Raw genomic sequence first — 27,211 nt, forward strand, 5'->3', positions numbered from 1 at the left:
GCGGGGACCGGCCCCCTCGCCGCATCCCGCCTGCCTTCCTGCAGCTTCCGAGGGCACCGCACGCCCATCCCCGCCCGCTCCAGCACTAAACGGGGAACGTTTTACACAAGCGGCCCAGGTTGTGAAATGATGGGCATGGAGTCCACCTCACAGCAGCTTTTAGCCAGCTATCGGTGTTAATTGTTCGGCCCGTGACAGAGTTCCCCACCGAAACAACATTTGATAGATGTGGGCAGCACCAGGTAGAATAAAGGAAACAAGGGCAAAAATCTGGCAAAGCGCCTCTGTTATTAGGCCCACACCCCTTTCCCATACTGCTATTACCAAGTATCCCTTGGCATCAAACACACTGCAAACCCCTTTTGCCTTCCTTACCAGAAGGACTGCTGCAAAGAGATTGATCTGGAGAACACCCTTCAGCTGCTGCAGCCCCATTCTCCATGCACACAGGCATGGAAAGGCTACAGAAACTCGGCAGAGAAGGAAATCAAACCTGGGGTCTCAAATCTGGGATACAGCCCTTCTCTCTAGGCCAGGCCCAGAGAAGAAACAGCAAGAATATAACAACGAGGAGTACAAAGGAAAAGGAATGAAGAGATGACCAGCAAGCATGGCAGGGATAGTTTGGCATGCCTCAGCTGCACTTCTGCAGCGTTTCCAGACAGCAGTCGAAAGATGAGGTGAAACGTATCGTAAGAAAGGAGGCACTGTTTCAGGCCAAATGTTCTGTCTAAGCTCAACAGCCTCCCACCTGCTCTACCAAGTCACGGGCCCCCCACATCGACTTCCTCCTGGCCCAAGTGGGCACCCACAGTAAGATACTTCCCCCAAGTACTCTGCAAGCCTCCAACTACTTATTACTCAGATTTCCCAAGCAGGATGTCACACATCTGTGTAGTAACCCTCAACAGATCACTTCTCCAAGTACTTGTCCAAGTCAGCTTTCACTGAATCCACGTAGGCTTCTGACTGGAAATCACTGCTGGCAAGGACTTCCATGCAAAAAAAAAAAACAACAAGCTTTTTTCTTTTGAATAGCTGGGTAATATTCCTGCGTGTAATATGAAGTGTAGCTTTCTACAAATGCAGTTAGACCGCAACCAAGCAGCAATGCTGACGCGTATGACTTCCTTCATGCACCAGCGACCACCTCATTTGCCTTCTGTTCATTAATATATACTTGCCAGGAAAACACTCTGAGCAGCTTCAGAAAACCACAACATCAAGTAAAATACCAAGAATGCTCCCCCCACCACCACCACTTGTGGAATCCTCTATATCAAACCAGGTGGTCCAGGCAGCACGGCAGGCAATACTGATTTTTAGACAAGAGATTTGAAGTCCAAAATGAAGATAATTCAGAGTGATAAAACCAAGTCCATGCGCTACAGAAAAAGACCTGTTTTCTAGTCATAAAAGGAATTTAAAGTCCGATTGAGTTAAACTAAACAGAAACCATTTTCAAGTACCAATATCTTCATTTGGATTTTAAAACAATTTCTATTTTTTGTGTGTCCATGAAACGTGCTTAGTAGAGTGTATATATATATATAGTGTTTAAAGTATCCATCATTCTGAAGGACAATGAAAAACGTATATTCCCATCAATGAAGGAAACATTCCTATGAGAAGTTTCCTGCCAGATTACTTTATATATGAATGACTTCATCAGGAGCAGATGCAGCCCAACCCGGGAAAGGTGTTGCACAGCTATCTTCATTTCCCATGCCTGGAATCACACAGACCCCCCTGCACTGGCTGTCACATGTCAGGAGAAGACAACGTCCAAACCTCTAGTTCTACAGTAAATCCACAGCTGTACATGGTGGGCTCAGGGCCAAAAGATAGGTGACATGGGAAAACCTGTGGCAGAAAGTCCGTGGGGCTACTAATTTCAATGAATGCTTTTGTGTGCAAATAAATTTTTCATTATCTCATCCTGTGTAACTTCTAGCAAACTATTTACCGTTTGGTAAGAATTTACACAGCACTGCATTTACATTCGCTATGCATTTCTATAGGAACACCGAGCAAGATGAATAAATAGGAAGCAGATTGTACACTGTTGTTCTTTTTAAAGACATATGCAACACAGTTTCCACATTTTCTCGAGAAAGGATGAACTACAGATGCTCTTATGCACCTAGAGAGTATAAAGAATTTACAAAGCCAGATGTTAACATGTTGATAAAATATAGGACAAACATGAAGTCTTCCTAAGGGAGGAAAGCTCTGGAAACTAGAAGTATAAGAGATATGGTCAGGATAAAATAATGTATACATGTATACCATACTCAAGTTGAACCAAGTCATTATTCAGCTGTACAAAGGCTGCCCATAGTATACTAGGGTATTAAGAAAGTTACACTGAAGTAATGTTTAACATCTGAGAAGTAGGGTCACGCAGAGTTTAACGTGGACTGGAACCACAAAAGAAGCATCTCTAATTGAAATACCTAGAAGTATTTCAGTGAATTTCAATAAAAAAGTATTTTTTCTACAAAATCTGCTATCTCTGATCAGATGCCAGAGAAGTAAAAGACAACAAACACACCATAGTATCATGGAGGAGTAGTGGGGGGAAGTAAGGACTAGAAAGGCCTGGGAGGTTAATTCCTACCCCTTACCTCCAAGTCTTTGCAGCATTCCCAGCCTGCATGTAGAAGCCTCCATGGGCAGCGATCCTAGTTGACTCTGATAAGAAAAGAAATACACAGATACCAAAGCCTGGTATACCACCTTTCTTTGAAATGTGTCGACGCTGCATCAAACTCGCTTCTTCAGTAGATCAGCTACCATTGATGAAACCTTGATACAACGTCCTTGAAACCAGAGCAAGCATTGGCAGCTACTGGCGAGAGACAGAAGAGCTTAACTCTCTTATTTTCTTTTCACAATGAGCAAAATTATTGAAGTGTTACCATAAAGCACAAACACCCACCTGCAAACAAGAGAGTTAATTATCGCCGTGGAGTAACTTAGTTTCTTCTGTGGAAAAAAATGCAAAGCAGAATCTCATCTAAGGATGGCTAGCTGTCTTTAAACCCTCTTGTGACTAAAAATGTTTCTGATACTCACTATTAGAAATAGAAGCAAAGAGCACTCAGAGCTTCAAAAGATTGTCTTTACCTCTAACACTGAATCCAATCCTTTAGCACCTGTTGGGACAGCTATCAAAAGATGCCCTCAGGTCATAGCACAGCCCTTCCATTTAATCTCCAGAACCGTTTAAAAAAAAGCCCCTGAAGTGTTTTTTTTATGGAGGGACTTGAGAAATGGGGGGGAAGGTCTCCCCTTGTAAAGAGATCAGCACATTCAGACAAAAAAAAAAAAGTACTTCCACAATCATGAAGCATTTACTCTTTTTAGAGCAAAATGTGCCAGCTTCACTTCCCAGGATCTGACAAGTTCAAAGTTTTGTGCTTAGGGAAATCTTTGATTTATCTTTCTTCTTCTAAGACAGTAACACAGAATGGAGAGGACTGCCAGCAGCTTTCAAAACCTACCTGTATTATGTCTCTGTACCTTAAACACATGCAAGTACCTAACAAAAAAGAATTAAAGAATACATCTTATGGTGTATTAGCGAGAAAACAAATTGTGTATTTTGCCTAAAAGAGTTGGAAAGTTGGCTGCCTCTACGGTGCTGTATGTGCAGTTTGGGGGAATCTCCCTACAGCAGTCAGCATCCATGTAAGTAGGATGAAGTAAGGCTGCTGCTCCCTTCAGTGCTCAGAAATCACAAGTCAACAGTCACTCCACCCTTCTCCACCCTCCCAAAATGTTTGTTTCAATTTTTTTATTTTTGAGACACAAAAGTTTAATGGCTCAAACAGGAAAAAAAAAAAACCAAAACCACCACTTTTCAAGTTTTCTTCACTATGACAAGGACAAAGGTACCTAAAAATGAAAGTGGAGATTCTCACATGACGCTGTGAACTGGGACTTTACCTACTAGTGATAAAACGAAGTTGGAAAAGCAGAGAGATACATACCGCTGTCATCCAGGCACCGAATCCTTTGAGCTCCTAGTACTGAAGAGGTGCCTAGCCTTAAATTTAGCCTCGTCATTTGGGTAGAAATTGTAATAGCACATTGCTTTTAGCCTCTGCAATTTGGGAACGTCGGACACTCATTTAAACACTGTTCAAGAGCCTCTTAACCTCACCATCATTTCCTATCTATCAACTTTACCTGATGCTTTTAAGGACAAGCTTTCTATAGTGGTTTTCACAGAAGGATGTGAGGGAAATCCACATGTATTTGGAAGATCTCATTAGACCCTTGACAACACTGGCAATTTTAAAGCCTTGTGCAACTGGAAAGAGGATGACTCATACTTGACAGATGCTGGTCACGTTGCTTAATACATTCTGGGAAGGTACTCACATACTCTAGCCATGAAATTGTACATAGCTGGGGATTATCACTAGATGCATAAAAAAAATAAAGGAATGAGCAGTTGCACATTTTTCTTTGTGCACTCAGAAAACTTCAGAGCTTTTTTAAAAGCTTCTCGCTTCCCCCTCCTTTTCTTCTCTCTTACTCAGAACCAGTGATGACTACAGGCGCATCAGGAAGACTGCATGACCACGAACATTACCAGCAACAGTCTTATGGCAACCAGGCATTCTGAAGAGATGAAAGCAGTAAAACCAGTAAAAAGCATTCTATCAAACTGGACACCAAGATATTAATATCTGGCCTGTTTACACACACCGTGACTCCCAATCATTCAGTGAAGCCGCCTGTACATCCTGCTTTTACCAGGTTTGCAGCTCGTAAAGTTTTCCCATCTATAGATGGTTGTGTTGAGAGACAGAGCTCAGACTAGACAGCTTTAAGAAAAACTTCCAGGCTGGCAATACAGCAAGTTGTTATTTTTCAGAAATTGTTATCCTCAGCAAATTGGTATAGCTCATACCGTGAGCTCTGCAACGTCCAGGGAACGGGGTGGACCACCACAGAGCTGCCTTCCAACATATATTGGAGCAAGAACGCGGTACCACAGCACACAACGTAATGAAGTGCTACAGCCCGCTTGCACCATCCCACTCAAATCCATGCATGCTAGAGACAATACTTACAACTGGCACTTATTCATAGCTTTATAATACTGTTGGACTAGAATTTAGATGTTTTAGATTACGTTTAAACATGCTTTGGAAGAGCTGCTCCTGCAGACCTCCAAAGACCTATGTCACACTTATGGATTCAGAAGGCTTACTCATTAATTGGGAAAAAAAAAAAAGGCACAAAGGTCCAAAGGAATCAACAAAGAACTTGACAGCAAAAATCCTAGAGTTTAGGGACTACTCAGGCAGGCACCTGGGCTGCTACTAGGTCTTAAAAGATTCATTTCACAGCAGATTTTATCGAATCTTTAGGAAAAAAGCCTGAGGAATCGACACCTTCTAGAAGATATTATCAACAACACTAATTTAAATATGCACAGAAAGCCGAATGCTGTATGAATAGAGCCTAAATTTTAAAAACCAGCATTTAAGAGAATAAGATATTCAGCTACAGAGCTCTCGCTCACGCTTAAGTCAGTAAAACTCATTTTTGCCCCTATTAGTCAGAATGACTGAAACACATTTTGTAATAAAAAGTTTCAGGCTGCTTTTTGGAATTGCAAAAAAAAAAAAATCTGTCCCAGTTACATAAGTGCAGCCTGGTATGTGGATTACTTTTAAATCCATGCATTTTATGCATGACTATTTAGATATGACAAAAGAAAGTGGGTGACTTCCTAGCAACTAAGGCACAGATACAAAGCTTCTGCATGTTAGTATTTGAGGATGTGATTGGTAAAAATTGTGAAAATACTTAAGGGCAGCTTTGCTATGACTTAGATACTATGTAAAAAAGATTACTAGGCAACTCAGATCCAATTGGGGTACAAGATTTTTTTTAAGACTGTAAAATTGTACAATAATAGCTAAGTGTAAACCAAAAGCTTTGATTCTCTACAGCTTCACAATTTAACTGAAAATATTCAACAAAAATTCTATTGATATAGTACTTCACGTTCTTGGCAAACATTTACACTTCATGAAAGTTGCCCTAGACCATCTCTAGTTGGAAGATTCTCATTTCTGACCAGTTTAAAGCTGAGTTTGGAAATGTATTAAATGTTTACCTGTTCCCAGGAGCCTTTAGATGTTAAATGGTATATACAAAGGAATTGATTTCTAAATGAACAATTCTACTAGTATAACCACCACAATCTGGTTTTGCTCTGAGCACATCACTAGCATGCATCTAGTGCCCAAAGTACAGTTAAAAGTACAGGTAAGTACAGTTAAAAAGCACAAAACTTTTACAAGTTGAAAAACAAAACAAAAAGGAACAACCAAATCCACACACGGATCAGGGGGAAGTGCTTTAACAGTCTCCATCCAGGAATCTCTGTACTTGTATTTCTACAGCTTGATATAAGAATACCTTCTTCCATATTTTACTAGGAAAATTGCAATGTAAAGTTAATCATATCTTCAGTGACTTGGGGGAAAAAAGCCTGCTGTCAAAAATTCACCTTTTTTGGAGGATGGATGACTGCAGAGTTAATGCTTATTTTCAATTAGCTGTGAGTATTTATTTAAAGTCCCCATTTAAACATGGAGTTCAGTTTTTATACTTAATGTAACATAATTATGTTTTGCAATATTTTATAATTTTAAAAAGTTTTCCAGAATCCAGAGTTTAGATTTTCAATGTTTATTATGAATCACATTCACAGTACAATACAAATTACATAAAAAGCTATACAACAAACGTACAAAGACTACATGAAGCACGTACCATTCTGTAACGCATACAATACCTGATGCATAGGCTAGAAGTGTTCTTAACACCTGTTAGCAAGAAATTGAAGTAAAAAGATAAATAATTGGATTGAGAAACTCCTTCATTATTTAGGGGTTTTTTATTAAAAACTCTTTAGGTTGGTAAGCAGGCTATCAGTGTGGAAAAAAAAAGCAACACTCTGCTTTTTCCATGTAGAAAAGTTTTTCCACTGTTTCAAGCCTAGATTAATTTTCAATCAGTCATCCCGTCCTTCAGCAAAAGTAGTCACAAAAATCAATTTAGCACTTTGTTTCCAGAGCAGGTTGATGATGCAAAAAATAAACTATAAACATACATATAATCATGTGTCAGCGTATAAGTTTGGAAATATTATATGTAAAAGTTTAGAGATCAAGATGGTCCAATATATGCACTGCTTAGATAAATTACACAATGACGGTTCTGAAGTACATTAAACAGTTTTAATGTACTGTCCATACCAGAAAAATACATTTACTGTATGCATCTAGAATAATTCCTGCAAATGTTCATTGGCAAGTTGCGCTAGTACTTTGGAGACTGATCTAAGATTTTTAGCTGTTTTCACAGCCTCTCCTCACACGTTATATAAAAAAAAAAATCCTGGCTGGCTAAGTGCAAATAAGTGGTAATTTCCACTACCAGTCAGATTCTGGTGGCAGTATGATTTTATTTCACTTTGTCAAACAAAAAAACATTTCACAAAAGTGACATTTTTCTTACCTTCAGTATGCCAATGGTTTATTGACTTCAGGAGATACTCTTCCTTATTTAATCTACTTTAATAAGAGCTCCTAAGGACATATTCTTGATACATAGTTTAAACTAAGGGCAAGCATTTGCCTAGTAGCAACAAAGTGACAGCTCAGAACATCTCTCGGGCATGACAGAATTGTGAATTTCAGGAGAACAGATTCTTTCATGTGCTAATTCTAAAAAATTAGAAAGAGATGTGTTTTTAGCCACCCACTTTTGGAGCTCCAGAGCTGTGAATCTGATTAATCGAGACTCATTTTCAGTTAAGACGCACAAGATCTTCCCTTTTGACAGATGACCATAATGAGGAAATAATTGCTTTAGCACCTCAACACAGCCCCAGTACATTCAATAGATTGTAAAGGCTACATAAATTGGCAAGCCACAATTTTAATTAAGAAATTTGGTTTTGTGCGTCTGCACGCACAATCTGTTCAAGTATTACAGAGGGCTTGTAAACCTGGACATACGCTTTACATTCACGTAGAAAAATCAGTAAGGATGTAGTATGAAAAAATAAATCAGTCATGTATTTAATATCCATACAGATTTGCACTCTAATATGCACTATATAGCAATAAGCATCCTTACTGATCACTATTCAAATGCATCTCGCAAAATGCTAGTAGCACTTCTTCAGTCTGTTTTTAGAATTAATCCAAAATAAACCCTACAGCAGCATGTAGTACTTTACAGCCAAATTTTCAGTACTACTACTGAGTGTAAAATCCTTCTGGGGCCTAGCGAGGAAGAGATTTTTTAATGCCATCAGAGCCTTTCTCTGACTCCTGGTTGCTGTACGTCCCTTCTAGCAAACAAAAACAGTGCCAGAGACTCATTGTTCGAAGTCCAAGGGAACCTCATGTATATCCCATACATGACTTGGGAATACCAGAGGCAGCTTTATTGCCAGAGACCCTGTGAGTGGACCTTGGAGCATCTTCAGCAGAGCACTCCACTCAGCATTCACCTCAGAGCAGCAGAGCCTGGTGAGTGCTCACTTACCAGAATGCTGTTATGACAACTCTCAGCATAAATGCCGCTGCAACCAACTTTATTCAAAAAAAGATGTTGAAGCAGAATAAGCCAGATGCCACACTGCTTCTGAAAGCATGCTATAAGGAGAATTCATTTCAGACGAGGCTTTCAGAAAAAGTCAACGACTACAGCTTCCTCCCTGGCCCCCAGTGAAGACAAATTTGCATGTGGGAAAGTTTTGAACAGCGAGTTTCACATAAATGCATTTTCTAAACAATGTGTCTGAGTTAAAGATAATGCTTACTACTGCATCAAATTTGGAGCAGCATTGCACTTTTCAAATATGTCTTACCATTAGATGTTGACAAGAAACATTCAAGTGTCAATAGAAGTTTAGAAATCACTGTAAAAAGTTAGTAGAAAACCTCCATTGTTTCTGGAGTCGAAATATAAGTTTCAAACACAACACATGTGGGGAACTATGCCATTTACTCCAGTTCAGGTAACATGGTATTAAAACCACCGATAGCTTTATAAAAGGGATATAGGATAAATACAAAACCAAACAACAAAACTTCTCAGATACTACTGCCATATTCAAGCCACGTGACATCCAAGTGCTGAGACAAAACATACGTGAACACCTTCATGTTAAACTTCACATTCCCATCTGCATGTCAGCAAAGTTGTAGAAACTGTCTACATCTTGAGACGCTGACGCCTTGCTCTCCGATACAAAAACCTGTTTTATTGAACAAGGAAATAGTTATGCATCCCTAATAGAGAGGTTCAAGTAGTCTTTGCTCATTCAGAGCCAGTAATGGTTATTTTTATTTTTGTATTTCATGAGAGGCAAAACTCTGTTGGTTTCCACTGTGTGTTAGAATAGTCCTAAAATTCTCTCAGCCCTGACGCACCCTTTGTTACTGTAACCTGTTCCTAGTGGACATGCTAGCTGCAGTAATCCTAGCTTTCCACTGATGGGGATTAAAAGTTTGGGGCTCAATTATGCAGGGGTCACAGCTTCAGCTAGTGTCCAGTTAGATGTATTTTTCTTGGTAAAGTCAAATTCTGTCTGGGGCAGGGGGGGGAACAAACACACAAAAACCTTAGACTACCATTAAGCTTTCCTTTAACAGAAAGGCAGAGTTTGTAAGAAAGACTCCCCTGCACTATATTCCCCCCAAAAAACTTAGTTGCTTCTTCATCAGATGATTTTTTAAAAATAACTTCAATTACATTTGCATTTTGCAAAATTGATCAATGCATGTGAAAGTCCAAGTTCTAGGACAGTCATCTTTGAAAGCTTTCAGCAAATCAACTACAAATGCCTTAGGCAATGCCCAAATAGCTCAGCGTAACAGACAAAGTGTTGTGGCTGTTCATCAATCTCAACATGCAAGTGATAGCCTCGATCAAACACTTAAATTGAATTCTTACTATATTTTCTATACCTCAAGAGGAAATCATCGCTGTCTTAACACATCAGTGTTGGCAGAGCCAGCTGAGCTGTTCTGAAGTGCACTGGGACTGTAGGAATGAGTTATTCCAGATGACTATGCTCCTACAGTCACCACTTCTCTGCTTCAACTCAGAATACCACGTGAATGTAAACTATGACAGTTCCTTGAATTGGTTTACTTAAACTATGTTTTAAGATTAAAATCCTGTTGTCCAGTAAATTTCTGATTAAAAAAAATAAATCACAAAGCAAGTAGTTTCCTAGACTGTTGCTTGGATGCATGGTAGACTTCTGTTTGAAGGGACTTGAGAACATCTACTAATTATTTGGCAGTTGTTTGGTGCACCAGCGATTGCTACCATGGTCACAACAGTTCAACACCTTCTTTCAGCATCCTTCCCTACCAGGATATTACGATTTACACTTTGCAGAGTATTTTATGAATAAGTGATGAGACGGAAGAACAATACTAGAAAGCATGCCAAAAAAGTGCAGAAGGTCACACCAGAAAGAATGTCAGACATACCTAGTCCACACAAATAGGAAGCCCACTTAAGTGCACAGCATAGAGCCCTGCTTGTAACACGTTGTTTCTACCAAACAGCTCAAAAAACTCTGGTGGTGCTATTGCTGAAGAACTTCTCTACCCTTACTAGAGTATCTAGAGTTGTTTACTGGATTTATTTCAGAAACAAAAACTTGGTGAGATTAATGTTATTAACGGATGAATTTAATAATTTTTAACTGTGGTTTTCAAATGCAAATGTAGCCACCTGCTTAAAAGCAGATTAATCTCCTGCAAAGTCTTACAGGATACGTGTCTTCCTAAGAGCTTTTGTCATTGTTTCTTGATCAAGGATACCTACAATTCTTTCTGAGCACTATAACAGCTCTCAAACACGATAAGGGCAGCCAACAATGAGGTGAAACTATTTTATAGAGCATTCCTGAACCTTCCAGTAGGAATAAGTCTGAAGTTTGTTACTCCCTAAATTACTTCTAAATTATGTCCCAAGAAAGAAATACATTTTCTAAAAAATACATACTCATGATATTCAATTATCTAGGGATCTGAGCACAAACTCAGTGTTTATCAGAAGTTTTGGAGTTACATTTTATCTAAATAAACATATATACTTCTCAGGAAGCCCACAGTTCTGCTGCTTAATTCAGTACAGCAAGTATTTAATAAGTGAGGTAGATTTTACTATGGAACCAGGCTGTAAACAGAAGTTTTAAATCCAGATGCAGTAAGCAATTTCACCTTTGGAACAGAACCCAAACACTACAGATCACCTTCAAGAACAATGCTTACTTCACAGCATGAAGCGCACAGTCTGAGGTTTCTGGATGCATCTCAGATCAGGGCATTCATAGTGTTATAAAAACAGACGCTAGTCATTTTAGTGAGGAAAATAAAAAAATTTGTTCTAATAATTAATATCACTTCAGTCTTTCAATAGAGAAGAAGATCTAGAACCAGTGAATTACCTGCCCAGTATCAGCTTTGTTCTGTATGGAAAAAAATAGGCTAACCACACTAAAAAAAGTAACTGTAACCGCCTGCTTAAAGAGGCCATTTTTATGGTAAAATTTGCAGTGATGACTTTTGGGTCACAAGAAAGAATCAGTAATATCACAACACTGCCCAGACTGTAGTTCTGGTATTCTCCAGACTGAGAGCACCAAATTAAGGCCCACTACACATCAGGTTTTTGCTGGTGCAATAGCAAACAAAAAAAACAAACATTAGCTGCATTTGAGATGACTTGTAACAAGATGACTGTTTTCCAGAAACTGGGCAGTCTAGTTCCAAGTAACTCTTTCAAAAGGAACTGAAAGACAGCAAGGAGCTGTATGGACACTATGTCCCAAAGACATTCTAGTCTTCTTTGAACAGCTGCTTGAAAGCAAAGGGTTTGTCACTTTCTCATTACCAGGAGTGCTCTAATTGTTTCCAGAAACTTTCTCAAAACCATTGCAATTCAGATAAATGGGTCCAGCAAGCAAAGAGGAGGTATGGTGTGAAGAAGCTACAACAAAACAAGCTGACAAAAGAAAAAAGAGAAGTGCCTTTGAAGGAAGGCATTCTGCAATATCCTACACAGCAAAAGTAAACCTTGAAAAAAGTAGAAATCCCATCATACTATCTTCGTCAGGGTTTAATAGACTAGGACATCACAAAGCAGACTTCAGTACAAGACTTGGAGCAGAGCTTTTCCCTACTATATTTACATAACTTGTTTCCACTATTATGTGAAATAACAGTTTTAAGTGGAAATCTTCTATTCTTCAATAGATATGGGGATTTAGTACTCTCTTTCCTAGGGCAATTTTTGTCTCCAACAAGCAACTTCAGTTTTGAGTACAAAAACCAAAACAACAACAAAAAAAATAGGATATTCAGATTTTACTATTCAGAAACCTAAAAAGATTGTGCAGTATGTCAACACTACAGCTTGATCATGGAGTATCCTAGGCGTTCTGTAACATCTTCTGCCAATAAAGCAATACACCAGCTTACCTTGGTCCCACTAAAAACATCATTTATAGTGCTTCGACATCCTTCCACAGCACCATCTCCATTGAACTCCAAAGCAACCACTGGACCTAGAAGACAGTTTCATCCAGAATCAATATTACTTTTAAGCTTGGCATCAAAACAGTAGATTTCTCAACCCATAGGGGATTGTGAAGCTTGCAAGCAGCATTTCATGGTTTTTGCTTGAGCAGCCATAATGCAGATAAAGAACTAAAAACACTTAACCATAGCTTCAAAGTACAGTGTTATCTGAGAAGAAAATATCTGCAATTCCATGCTCATTTTTGCAGAGACTCTGGCAGGATTCCAGTTTTACTTCTTGAAAGGCAGCAATGGCACAAAAATGCTAAGGAGCACAGGGCATCATGGAAGTGAGTCAGACTATACTGCTCAAATAGTGAGCCATTTCACAGACATCTGGAGTAGGACTGAGTCATTCAGGCGTTTTTGCCTCAGTCCCAAGATAGCAAACTGCCTGATTTTTAGACGTGTTCTCACCCACTATTTGCAGATCCCCTTTCTCTGGTTTCATTCTGAACATGTTATTTCTTCCCACACGGGTGCAAAATAGCCCTTAAACTAGACTGTCATCTGATAAATACAAAAACTTTTGCCCTATTCTTGCAATGAGCATCCCAGACCTCTTACGTTATTATGAAAAAACTACATGTTGCTACTAAGTTTGGGAGCGTGTATTGAGCTTTAGCACATAACGGATGCCAAGATGTCAGTGCTTCTGCAGGAAGAGACAAAAACCAATTACAGTCAGATCAATAAAAAGGCTTGTGAAATACTCTGACAGTACGCTAGTTATAAACAGAAATTTAACACTTACCTGCTTTATACATATCTATACTGATTTGCTTAAATATGTATACAAAAACACTGAACATCTAGGTGGCTGAGCAGCAACGGTGACAAGTTAGAAATAGTCTAAAAGCATGAGCTTCTTTTGACCACCTCAGATCTGCATGTGCTACTGCTCCTCAGCTATGCGGTTGGACCACTAGAGGGGGGGGCAGAGCTGCAAAATACATGTGGAATAGCTCTTTTCTCATGCCTTCAGGAGTTTTGGCTGATTTAGGGCCTGATTGAGGCTTCCAAAACTTATCTTAACTGGCTTTACACTATGCCCTTGAAACAGAAATTTCTCCTTCATTCCTCTTTCTTCTCCAGAACTCTCCAGTGACAGCTAGATTTCTATATCCAGAAGAGAAAGAAAACAACACAAACTCACCTTTTTCAAGCAGTGGAATGAATTCTGATGCACACTGCTGGAAAACTCTGTGAGCATCCTCTGCCTTCATGGAGACTTCCTTAGTCTGTACCAGCTGAAAGCCTTTGCCAGTCATCTGTTAACAGAGAAAGAATTCATGTTAAAAATGCTTCTAAGGCATAGAGTTCAGCTCAAGTATCCAGACTACACTGGAATAGACCCATTTTCCCCATACACATTAAGCCACAGAGCAAAGGGACCCTTTTTGCTCTTTTCAAAGACCATTTGCTTTTTCTACATTTCTGTTTATTTTCATTCCATTCATCCAGATTTTCTCCTCTGCCCTGGTGCACCTAGAGGAGTAAATGTGAACATTTTTGTTTTATATTATGGCCTAGGGTTGTGGTTTTTTCCCCACAATCCCTCACAAGCTGAAACTAATGGGAGTTAAAAGCATTCAGCATCTGGAGCCAAGCAGTTAGTTCTCATTAGTCTGCAATAGTTCAGTCAAGCGTTAGCTCAAACTCTCATCTATCCACTGCTGAAGTTTTCCATTTTGGGGAAAAAAAGTTATAAACTTTCAAACACACACGGCTTTTTACTTCCAATCTACTATGAAACTAAAAGCATGTGGAGAAGGAGCAACTGTATTTGTACTTCCAAAGCATCCATTAATCTACAGAGCAGTAAGATTTCCACAGAATCTCACTAACTAGTCATTTAGCATCTTCTTAACTCTAATTTCTAAAGAAATACTAACACAGGAGAGCATATCTATGATCCTTTTTACTGTAGCTATTCGTTCTGCAGGAAAAAAACCCAACCTCTAAGTATCATTACCTCCCTTCACTCAAGTAGGTGTTAGTAACTCAGTTCCATAAAAATTCAACTGGGCAGTGGGGGGGGCAGCATGGGAACACCCTACAGCTTTCTTTCCTTGCAGTTGAAAGCCCAAGGGAAGGAGCTCCATAGATTGTTTTGTTGATCACACAACACTGCGATCGGCAGCTTTTGCAGATACCTCTCTCAGAAGCTGTAGCTCATGGTTACTGACTCTGCTCTGTCATCCCTGCCACTCCAGGGTGCTAAAAGCAGACAGCCACTTCTAGATTTTAGTCCCAGGAAAGCCCAAACTCAGCCAAGCTTGGGAGATGCTGCCTCACAGGAAAAAAAAAAAAAAGCACCAGCTATTTAAGTAATTGAAGACATTTGACCAGCCATGACAAATACTCACTGCCTCTTCCAGAAAAAAAATTCCAATACTGGGTGGCGGGGGGGGATATACAATTTAACATGTTATTTTTTTAAAGTCTCTGTTAGTATTGGAAACACTTTCAGGACAGACTGTTTTGTTAGCTGTGATTTTCAGGGCAATAAGCTAACAAGTTAATTAGCTATATCCCTTTCACAAGCATTGCCAATGACTTACTCTACATTTGGCCAAGTTCATCACATCAACTACGCATTTTCTTCAGAACGTAGCTTTGGTGTGACGTGGTGGAAAAGTACACTGGAACTATTAGAGGATAGATGTGCCAGTCACAGGATGTCAGCTGTAAAACAACTGTCTGATCAGACGAGCTCCGGTCTCTTACCTTGCTTTAAGGTTTTAAACAGTGCAGAAAGCTTGGTATGGTTAGCAGACATGCAGAGCCTCTGTGTTCTCCCTTCAGGGAGCACCGGAGGCTACCAAGAGGAAAGTCCAATTAGAAATTCAAAAAGCTGAATGCAGACAAAGGTTGCTTACCTCATCAATTAACTTCCTGGCATTTGCAGTTGTGTAGTCACCAGCAAAAAACACGACCAAACACGATTCATCGCTGCTTTTCTGTCTCTGCCCTCGAGTTATTGGTATTATGCTCCTCGTAGCATCGGTAGAAATTCTGACAGCTTTCAGCTCCTCAGAGCTGGGCAGAGGAACATAATCTTGGACTAGAGCATTCTCGGGCAAAAGGCCCCAGTTATTTTCTCCTGACACAGGGGTAAAGTCATGGATGTTGCTCCATGTGTTATTGAAGATGCTCAGTCCAGCATCTTTAAATTGTAAAGCAAGCTCAGGATAATAGTACTGGAAACATCCGAATTTCATACCTGTGGAGGACTCAATAATGGGCTGCGTAGCACAGCACAAGAATACCTCCAGCTTTCTGCAGTCCCGAGTGCGAAACTGTTGGCAGGCCACTATGCATTTACAATCTTTGCAGTCACGGAAAAACACGCTGCCTTTTATTGGTCCTAAAAAGATTTGGCAGTTTACACAGTCATCAATAGTGATTGTAGCAGAATGATCAAATATGTAGATATTACAGTTCTCACAGTCCTGAATGACAAATTGTTGCCCTGCTACTTTTCCAGGCAGTCGACCCACAGTTTCGTCTTTAAGTCCGGAAAAAGTGTAATCTTTGGGGTCAATCTGAAGGAGGAAGAAAAAAAAAAAAAGGAACATTAAAGTCTTCACATACAGAGAATATTATAATGCTAAATGTCAATTCACTTGCATTAATTGAGGTAGCACTGAATTGTACAGGATAACCTGCCAGAAAACTCTTCAAAGAGTGATGAAAGCTCAGAAGAAGCTCTTTTAGCTAAACTACTGGAATGCACAGTATTGAGGTACAACAAAGAATTGAAACTACACTTCTGAGATGCTCCAAGAAAAAATAACCTAACTCAGTTTGTTCTCTAGTAAAGAAAGGGGGCAGGGGGAGCTAGTTTTCTCTGTGGACTCTGAACTGTTTCAACAAGGATGATGGTCCTGGGTATTATTGTAATAACTGTAATAAATGAATTGGCCAACATACTTGAAGAGTCATAAAGCTAGAGATACACAGTATTTCCTTTTCAAGTAGCTTTCTTGGTCATATTTTACCACACCTCAACACATTGCAAGGAAACCTTGCTGCTTTCAAGCGGTATCTCCTTTATTACGTTTGCAAACTACAAAGAGCTTGCTTATCTGTGCCACAGCATTATCTTGTGCTAACGACTACAAGATTTTTGTGTGCTAACGACAGCTACGTGATTGTTTTAGCTCCGACCAACAAGCAAACGCTGGTAGTGCTGGTTACAGACCTCTCCTCCTCCACACTCCAGCATCCCCACGCCAGGGAGGGTCACTTGAGAGAGGCTGTGGTTTTCCCTGGGACTCTCCGCTGGGGAGCAGAGACTGAAGAGCCACGCAGCACGCAGGATGGTATGTGATACAGGTGGACAGCACGAATAATACAGGCGGTGCCGTCGTAACGCCAAAGGAATCTGAGCTGGGTAATTTCTAGATATACATAAGTCAAGACAATTACGCTTCCCAGAGCAAATTCGACTCTGCCCTCTTGTGAAAGCTTATTAAAATAGCACTCAGAAGTATACAAGTACCTGAACTAGCCTAACACAAGACCACCTCACAAACCTGCTATCTGATTATCAGCCCGAGGTCCCTAAAGCTTGCTGCACTGTAATCAGTGTTAATGCATTACAACAGTTTCTGGATAGCCCAATTTGTAAGAAACTCCTCCTCCTGCCCTTCCTCTTCAGCAGTTCAAACATTTACATGAGATTTAGAGACCAGAAAAAGGCATAAACCAGGATGGGGTAGTGCCAGACAGTCACTAAACCAGCTCAGCCTAGGTAGCTTTTGTCTAGAACAGCTAATGGAAGCTAAAAGTCTCTACCAACCAATAAAACATACTCCTTTACAGACAACACATCTGACCTCCGGACAGGAAAGGAGGTTTGCAGCTGATGAATCTTCCAAATAAAATGCAAGTTGAGACAATAAAGATGGCTTCCTAGAAATCTCCCCTCAATCATATTTAATACCAGTCATACACATCCAGGAAAGTTAGCTGGAAGAGTTACAAATAAAATTGGGAGGCTCAAATGATAAGGGATACAGCATGGAGACTCAGCCACACAGTATGATTAGGATTCAAACCCTCCAAGGTCTTAAGTCTCATGTAATGTTACATATTTGATTCACATATAAGATATTTATACACATATTCTCTCATACTTGAGAATGTAAGTATCAAAATTGCTTTTGGACACATCCTTCCCAGGCATCTCCTAGAACATTTATGTATATATAATGTTGAGGTTGGGGTTTTTGGGCGTTTTTGTTTGTTTGTTTGGGGTTTTTTTGTTTTTTTTTTAATAACCTTGGGAGACAGGCTTACCGCTTTCAAAACAGGGTACAGAGGTACAGTTACTTCTCTTAGGAAGGAGAAGTTCAAAGTTTCCGGAACTTACAGCTTTTTTGAAAGTTGGCACCTAAGCGTGTCCTTCTAAATTGCTCTGCTCTAAAAAGCTTCTGAAGCAGCACTAGCTCATCGTACACCACGGCCATTACAGAGATGTGTGAAACTTCAACTTCACCTTGCAATTTTATTTAGGCCTAGGTGAAAAACACTGGTTAGTCAGCTAACCCACAGCTTAAAGACCGTTTCAAATGAGAGCGCTTGAGAAAGAGTGGTACTTCAGTTTAATGATAAAAAAAGTCAGCTTGTTACCAGATTCAGGAGCTCAATTTTATTTCCCTGACATGAATTAAGAGTTCTGCACTGACACAACTCTTACTTCTCAGTTTGTTCACCATGCTAGGGAGTTTGCCAATTTAATTTAATTTCACTGTGCAGTTTTATTTTTACAGACCAAGAGTATTTATTAACTAACACTGCCGTACAGACTGGAGGGACTGAATGAAATCAATTTAACACTCTCTCCCCACACTGGGTTATTGCCCTAGCGGGGGGGGGGGGGGGTGTAACCCAAGAGACTGTAGCGGATCTGAATGTTTCACTTCCCCTGGGTAAAAGAAACAGGCCAGAGAAAATAATGTGAAGGCAGAACTATAATTTTGAGGATGCATCCAACAGCTGCTAATATGCTCATTGCAGAGTTTCATGCTTACCAGCTCTGAATTCTGCAGCTATCATCAACAGGTTAATATTAAAATCACTGCGTCCACCTTCCTTCCCCTGACAGTCAGCACTAACTGCTTCTTAAGCTCTGTCTCAGCAACATAGCAAAAAAGCAGGCTAGGAAAACCAAAAGCAACAGAAGAAGGTAACATCTGCAGCCTCATACAACCATAACCAGGGCTATGTAGATTTCTCTGCCTGTTCATCTGGTGCAACTTTTGCTGTAAAATCTTAAGTATGTGGCAGGTCAGCAAAAATCAACTGCTTGATAACTCATCTATTTATCCTTTGCATTTGGATAAAGCTTCAAAGAACTTTGTCCAAATCCACCCATCTCACCCAGACAGATGCTTTACTCTCCATCCCTTAATACATTTTTAAATGTCTTTTTTCCCCCTCAGGCTGGTATAAGTCCAAATGATGACAGTATTTATAGAGGCAACTTTTAATGCTTTCAGCTGAATTTAAAGAGTTTTTGGAGTACATACGAGTCGTGCATTAATAGCTATGGGCACAGCTCAAGAGTTGAAACCTTCTAACAGAAGTGCTATGCACAGGTTAAGGAATTACTCCATAGAGTAAGCTAAAATAACCAGATCCAGTGACGAAACAGTAATCCCTGCTTACACAATATTCTTTCACCTCAACAGAGGTACAGAAGTCTCATCTTCGGTTATCAGTGGTGACATTGGTGATAACTCTGTTACAAGGGACTGGAGGACAAATTGTAAGGAACAGGGATTTTAAAGAACAAAGAAAGGAGAGAAGTGAAGGCAAACAGAAGTTTGTCATGGTTGCTTTGAACTCTAGGAAGTTCTGCTGCAACAAGTGGAAGGTGTATTAAGCAGCTTTCCTTCCTGCAAACGCTTGTCTTGCAAGGAGGTCAGAGGCCAGATGTGAAGGCTGCAGATGACGTACATCTCTTCAGCCACCATTATCCAGTTAACTGGCACCAAGACTAGGCAGCTCCCATTTGGAAGAAGACTTAGAAGTACCAGACCCTCACAGTTTTTAGTGGTAACTGTGCCTAGAATCACCAAGGATCCCAGCAGCTTCTTGAACTCTTTCTGGCATGAGTTTATGTCCTAAGACTTTTTCACCAGTTCTATCAGGAAAGGAGTTTTAGTCAGCAATTATATGCCACCACAAATATGAGAAGGTACTGCTGTTCTTAATGGATTACGGTTCTCCCCTAGGTACCTGGGTCTAGCCTGCTGAGCAAACAATAATTTGTAAAGTCTTTCTCAACCACTTACACTAAGGTCTTCTCTTTTAAATATCATTCTCAAAAAAATCATTCCCTATCTCTCTAAATCACAACAGATGGTGGGTCAGCTATGGACTTATATACAGTCGATGACATACAAGAATTGGCTGCTGACCCAGTAACATTAAAAGCTGCAGCTATAGGGTAGGCACACAAACTTAAGAGGCTTTATGTGCTATTTTTATCAGTAGGGGAATTAACAGAAAGGAAATAAGCAGGAAAAGTGCATTCCCAGGCCTAGACACTTCTGCATATTGATACTTTCATGGGATTGGTGCCCTTAAGCACTGAGTTGCAACATTCTCTGGAGACTGTTTGTTGAAGTTACTCACCCCTGGTAGATTTCTAGATTCTTAGGCAACAAGAAAAGGTGGAAAGAGGGACAACATGTACAGGTTCCAGTGACTAGCATACAGTTTTTCATCTTGGAGCATCTCCTGTACACCTTGGCTTTAAATGTGGCCAATACAACAGTCAGAATGCACATTTCATTCTATTCTTTGTAATCTTCCCCCTCTTCCAGAGTACCCGTAATAGCATAAAACAGTCATTCTCATACCTTTCTGAGCAACAAACCATTGCCAAATACTGCAGATAGGAGAAGAGGAAGAAGAAAGGAAGGTACTACATGCCTATATCTGACTTAAGTGGAAATGTTGTTTAATATGAACTTGCTGACTGTTTCTCAGTTCATAGACTACGTTTTGAGAAATACAGCAGTAGTTCTTCTGGAGCACTGGGAAGCCTAAGGGAGATGCACTGGATTTAAGGACAAAATATTTCACTGCCTAGTTAGACAAAAAAGAAAAGAAAAAGATGAAAGTGATTTTATTTATATTCCAAAATAAAATATAAAGTGGCTACTTAAATGAGATCTAGATAGTTCAGGATGTCCACGTCAGCTCAGACCATTCTAGCAGAATCCTCAAATGTAAGGTAACTAACAAAAGACTATCTATGATTTACGTAGACAGCTACACCTCTGAGGTTTTTTTTAAACTGTTTGAATACAGCCATCACAGCCTGATATAGCAACAATAGCTGCATGTTTCCTGTCAACTAAAACAGTTAAGTTGCAAGTCAGCTGACATAAAACAAAACCTTACTTGTTCCTTCTAGAAGGAAAAACCATATGGGAAGGAAAGTCCCTGTAAGCTTTAAATGCCGTTGCGATCATAATTAATCTAATCCTACTTCTTTAAACATGAGACAACAGCAAAAAAGATGATGCAGGTTTTTGTGTTTCTTCTCCCGCAGAGGAGGTCAAAGCAAGTGGGTGTATCTGCCATCACAAGACACAAAACCCCAGTTCCTGTCCATATGTAGCCATATTCAGGTACTGCTGTACTTATCACTCTGGTCACACATGTAAACAACATTAGTCACCCAGAAGGTAGTAAGGTAGGAAAGGAAAAGGGAGACCAGGAGCAGAAATACAATCTTACATTCCAGGTGGAAACCGAGCTGAGGAAGGCTGAGGAGGGCCAAGCACCACCAAGTTCCTCTCCCACACTTGGTCAGAAGGGGACTCTCATGACAGCCCAATGACATCAAGACATGACAAGTCCCCAGGATGCAGTGCAGCAATAACAGACTCTGTAATAAACTGTGCTCTACTTATTCTCCCAGACTAAGAATCCCAGAGCAGCAAGAAACTGAACACTCATCCTTTTCTCTTCTGTTTTCAAGACAAGCCGATCCTTTGATTCTTCTATTGCACCATCTTCACACAGTTCTCTGGACCCAAGGGTCAGCAAGCATTAGAGATCCCAGCAGACTTATGATGCAATCTAAATGTCATTAATTTTTGCCTACCTTAAAAACACAGACTTCTGACCTCACTTAAATGAGGTCATGTAGAAATCTGAAAAGGCCCCTCAAATTCATATACTTTCCTTAATTTCAATTCAACTATCACCATCTTGTAATACTTTGTATTTGGAGTTTTCTACCACACAGTCCATTTTCAGGACTGTTACACAGGAGTTACATGGTCACCAGGATATTGTCATATTACTCTTTGGCTAGGTCTACACCAGCAGACAGTACCAATACTAATAATCTTTTGCCACCAGAGCACAATTAAAATAGACTACACTAACAATGCTGTCCTTCAGAAGCAGAAGAAATAGTTTTACTGGAGGAACTCCTCAGGTTCAGAGCTTCTTCCAGCACAGCTGTCAGCTAGCACCTCTTTTCACACCCCTAATCAGACAAGCATGCACATGAGCATGCCTACATTCTTCTGCCTACAGTAAGAGTATCAGCATGGCATTAGTTTACAGGAAGACAGCTGGAGTCTGTGAGCAGCAAGACTTACACACCTGTAAGAATGTACAGAGGATAGCTTACAAGAACTGTAGGCAATTGCCAAACCTGTTTGCAGAACTGCACTATATAACCAAAACTGCATCACGAGTAGGAGAGCCTAGAATTAGAAACACATCCCCAACCTAAATGGTGCGTTGACACATTATTAAAAGTAACGGGAAATGAACATCAAAAGACCACTAGCACATCTGTTGACACAGTTGAGGTCTTCTGGGTTCAGAATACAATTCAATGCACTTGATGAACAAAAAGGAGTCTTGATGCCACAAGTTTTCCGACTGACTTCAACCTAACTTTGTGTACAAATGCAAATTGTGAAATGAGTAAGTATAATACATGTGATGCATCAGAAATGAGAAAGCAATAGACAACAAGATAATGTATCAGAAACAATACTTAAAGCTACTACATTAGCACTGACTTAGTATCACTTAATGCAAACTGGAATCAACAAGTTTAGCACACTAAGGGCTCAGTATTCCTTTACCTCAGACCAGGTGTCTCAGTACTGCTTTCCTGGTTTAACGTACTAAGCATACACCCAAAAGCCCAATGAAAGATATGGCTGCAAAGAGCAAGAGAAATGGGCTTAAATGTTAAATAGCCGTTCTTGAGCTGTACAGTACAAAATTAAGCGGTTAATTTGACAGCTTCCGCAGTTCAGTAGCACAACCCAACCTCACCGATTCTTCTGGTTTCTCACAGTCTTTTATAGAAAAGGGGGAAGCTGTTGTACATGCAATACATCACATGCTTTTTTTTCCTCCACAGAGATAGATTGTTGGTGCTGTAATAGCCTCGTCTGTTAGCTGGAACCTACTTCCAGCATGTTAACAACAGCCATCTCCTTAGTAACAAGGTTGGCTGTTCTCTGAATCAAGTGTTTCTACATCCTGACTTTCCTCCTGTTAGTTTTAGAAGTTAGGACCATATAAGCAGATGGAGTAAAACGTCTCATGTAAGTTGAGCTGCAGCTGATGAATTTGCTCTAAGATTAAATCATATGATTTCAAATGCTCATTTAGTAATGTACTTTTGCACAGAGCTAAGATTTGTTCTGCTACTCTAAAATACACTTTTGGTACAGCCCTCTCCTGTGAGAGCAGCCTCTGTACAAGTAAGAGGCTGCTATTCTCCCCTTCTCTCTCCAACGCTGCACTGCAACTATCCACTAGCAAGTCAAAGCAACAAGCACAACACAGATCAATCGTCTTTATCCTCAAGGAATTGATTCCTCCGGGCCATGTGCACGCTCTCTAGCTCATTTCCATCTGAGCTTGTCTTAATCTACTTGGAAGACTTAAGGGACACCCTAAAGCACCTGGCCAAGTTTAAAAAACAAGCAACCTAAGCATTCAAATAAGTTCACACATTTTCTTTTCTACACTTGTAAAATATGGCCTAAAGGTTTGATGATTTTGTTTGTTAAAACCACATCAATTAAGTTTATGGCCTGCCCCATTTTCTCCTTCCCCCACCCAAAGGCAGCTGGAGAGGAGGCGAGACCTAGCAGGGCTATGATGTCATGATGTATTTAGGAAGTGAAACTTGAAACGAGGGTAGGAAGAAATACATGTAATCCTGCACCTAAGTGCTGTCCTGCTTGAGACTTTGTGATTGCCTTCAACAGGTCAGGAAACAGCACTGGGAAGGAGCTGTCTTCAGCTGTCACTTCAGGGACTGACAGGCTAGTTCTAGTTCCCCTAGCTTTAAAAACAAAACAAAAACCCACCCAAAAAACACAACCTAAACAACAAAAAAACCCAAACAACCCAAACAGCCAAGCGGGAAGAATAAATGTTATTGACACTCAGGACATAAGACACAAGTTTTGTGCCTCCACTGAAATACCAGGCGCGGGACGTGAGCTCAGAGAGGCACGAACAGCCACCCAGCTGCCCACCAGCCGCCGTTACACTGGGGTGCTGCGGTGAAGCACGCACCCACGGGGCTCCAAGCTGCATCCGAAATCCCGACGGCAGACGGACAGACGTGAGCTCCCCCCCCACCCGCCGTGGCTGTCACAGCCAAGCTGGCGGCCACCGCCCTGTCCCCACGGTGAAGCGGCAGCAGACGCCGCCGGGCCACGGCCTGACCGGGCACCGCTGCTCGCACGGGCGGCAGCCACAGGATCCCGTGTGCCGCCCTCTCCGCTGGCACAGTTTGAGACTGCCTGGTAAAATCCTTCGGCTAAATACTTTTTTACTTTTAAAATAAACGCACTGAACTGCGCGGACCGAGCCGTAACAGCGGTACCGGGGCAGGCGAGCTCCCTGCCGGGGCGCACCCTCGCCCCCGTGGCGAGCGGCCGCCGCCCGGCGCAGGGGCCCTGCCACGGCTACAGCCCCGCAAAGCCCGGGCGGCAGAAGAGGGCGAGGCGCTGCCCGCCAAGACAGCCGATACCCCCGCCCAGACCCAGCCCGCCCCGGCGGCAGCTGCCCGCGGCCGGGGGGGACAACGGCCGGGGGGGTACCTTGGCTCGCTGGTCCCAGCTGTACTGCGGCGCCTTCTCCTCGCCGGCCGCTGCGTCTTGGCCGGCTCCCCCCGCCGCCGCCGCCGCCTGCTTCTGCTGCTGGCCGCCCTGGGCCGGCTTCCTGCGGCGGGAGAAGAAGCAGCCCATGGCACCGACACCGGCACCGCCGCCGCCCGGCCGGCCCGCGGGGAGAGCCTGGGAGCGCGCGCCAGCGCAGCGCCTCGCCGCCCCGCCCCGCCCCGCCCGCTTCCGGTTTCCCCCCGTCTCCCGTAGCGACCGCGACACTTCCCCCTACCCCGCCCCGTCCCGCCTCGCCCCAACCGTCACCGGGCGGGCCGGGAGGCGTCTGCCGCCGCCGCCGGCGGGGGGGACGGGGCCCTGTCTGACACGGGGAGAGGCCCAGCCGGAGGCGGGAGGGGCCGGCAGCGCACTCCCAGGGCTGAGGGGACCGGGGGGAAGCGGGAAGAAGCGGTTTGTCAGTGACTGCCACCGCCCCCGCCGTGAGGGTGTCCCCACAGCCGTCCCGCAGGAGCGGGCCCCGGGCTGCCCCGGCACCGGGCGCGACCCTTCCGCAGCGGGTCGGAGGACACGGTAACTGCTCGTGAACCAACCCTAACGGGCGAAACGGCTGCCGCCTGTGGGAGCCCGTGTCCCGCCTGAAGCCGTACGCGGGTTCAGCTGCAGAAGTCGGAGGTAAAATGTCAGGTGCGGCATGTAAACACAAACCGGCTAATCCTGCATCTAGTCATTTTCTGTCGATGCGACCAACCTGCATTGTAGGCAACCACGTCACCCTTCTGGATGTGTGACCCCGCAGGTGTGGATGCCGGGCTCACGCTGCTGAGAGGACTGCACCAGAAGCTTTGCTTCTTGAACTGCCTTGGCTTCTTCCAAGTGTGTCAGAGCACCAGCAGCAAGCGGCAGCGTGAGAACCCACAGTGTCCTACTGCTTTGTGCCTTCCTTTGCAAATAGGCTGGCTTTTTATGTGGGTTGTGGTTTGTTGTTTGGGGTTTTTTTCCCCCAGAGAAAAAAAAAATCACAATTTTTATCAGACTGGCCAACCATCCAAAGACATTTTCCCCAAGATTTTACAGATTTGATTCCTGGGGGTAGAGGGGGAGACTTCAGAATTGTCTCTGATGCTTTGTTACCCAGGGGTGGGTTGACCTTGGCCAGCTGCCCACCCAGCTGCTCGCTCACTGCCCCTCCTCAATGGGACAGGGAGAGAAAAGATGGAAAAGCTTGTGGGTCGAGACAAAGACAGGGAGATCACTTACCAATTATTGTCATGGGCAAAACAGACTCAACTTGGGGAAAATTAATTTAATTTTTTGCCAATTAAAAATAGAGTTGGATGGTGAGAAACAAAGACAAAATGAAAGCAACACCTCTCCCCCCACACCACTTTCCCTGGATCAACTTCACCCCTCCATTCCCAACTCCTCTACCTCCCCACCCCCACCCCCGAAGCAGTGCAGAGGAGTTGGGGAATGGGGGTTGCAGTCAGTCCGTAACAGCTCCTCTTTGCTGCTCCTTCCTCCTCACACTTTGTTCCAGTGTGGGTCCTTCCATGGACTGCAGTCCTTCAAGAACTACTCCGGCATGGGCTCTCCACGGGCCACAGTTCTTTCAGGGCATATCCACCTGCTCCATCGTGGGGTCCTCCATGGACTGCAGTGTGGCTATCTGCTCCGGCATGGTCCCCTCCATGGGCTGCAGGGAAATCCCTGCTCTAGCACCTGTAGCACTTCCGTCCCCTTCCTTCTTCTCTCACCTTGGTGTTCACACTGCTGTTTCTCCTTCCTCATTCCTCTCTCTTACGCTGCTATGCAGCGTTCTTGCCCTTTCTTAAATATGTTTTCCCAGAGGTGCCGCTGGTGTCGCTGAGGGCTCAGCTGTGCCCTGTCGTGGATCCATTGGACATGGGAGATGTCTGCAAGTGGCTGTGTTTGGCACGGGGCAGTCCCTGGCCTCTCCTCACAGAGGCCACTCCTGCAGCCTCCTGCTACCAAAACCTGGCCGCCTACACCCAATACATAGCCACTTACAAAACTTTAGAGATATTTTATGTAAAAGAAAGGATGACATTCCTGCTGTAGGAGCAGAAGAGGAAGAAGTGAGGAGAAGCCCCAGAAAAGTAGCAGAGGAGTGCTCTGCCAGTTGAGCAGGCTGAAAGGCTCGCCCAGCTCAGGGCCCTGGGGACAGCAGAAAGGAGGAAGCAAGACCAATCGGCCAGAAATGGTTGCTAAGGAGGAGGGTGAATGACACCCTTTTTGGCGTCAGCTGTACTGCAAAACCTTATGCCTGGGCACGTGTGAAGCCTGCTCTGAGCTTTTAATGCTACAGTTCAAGTCAACAGCTCAGCCAGTCCTACCAACGACAACACAAAGTACAGTTTTACATCTCAGCTACAATGCAGATTTACTCTATGAGCCAGTCGT

At 42.4% G+C, this 27,211-nt stretch overlaps 1 protein-coding gene across 1 annotated transcript; it reads right to left on the minus strand.

The window, feature by feature from the left end:
* Positions 1–6,710: 6,710 nt before the first annotated feature.
* Positions 6,711–24,992, minus strand: RP2 (RP2 activator of ARL3 GTPase). Its single transcript, XM_072849595.1, has 5 exons — positions 24,770–24,992; positions 15,530–16,195; positions 13,804–13,918; positions 12,549–12,634; positions 6,711–9,304 (listed from the first exon to the last, which is right to left on the minus strand). Exons 1-5 carry the CDS (start codon positions 24,914–24,916, stop codon positions 9,221–9,223), a joined length of 1,098 nt encoding a protein of 365 aa, XP_072705696.1. The 5' UTR covers positions 24,917–24,992; the 3' UTR covers positions 6,711–9,220.
* Positions 24,993–27,211: the final 2,219 nt, after the last annotated feature.

Source organism: Ciconia boyciana, chromosome 1 (genome assembly GCF_034638445.1).
Source record: "Ciconia boyciana chromosome 1, ASM3463844v1, whole genome shotgun sequence".
Classification (NCBI taxonomy): Eukaryota; Metazoa; Chordata; class Aves; order Ciconiiformes; family Ciconiidae; genus Ciconia; species Ciconia boyciana.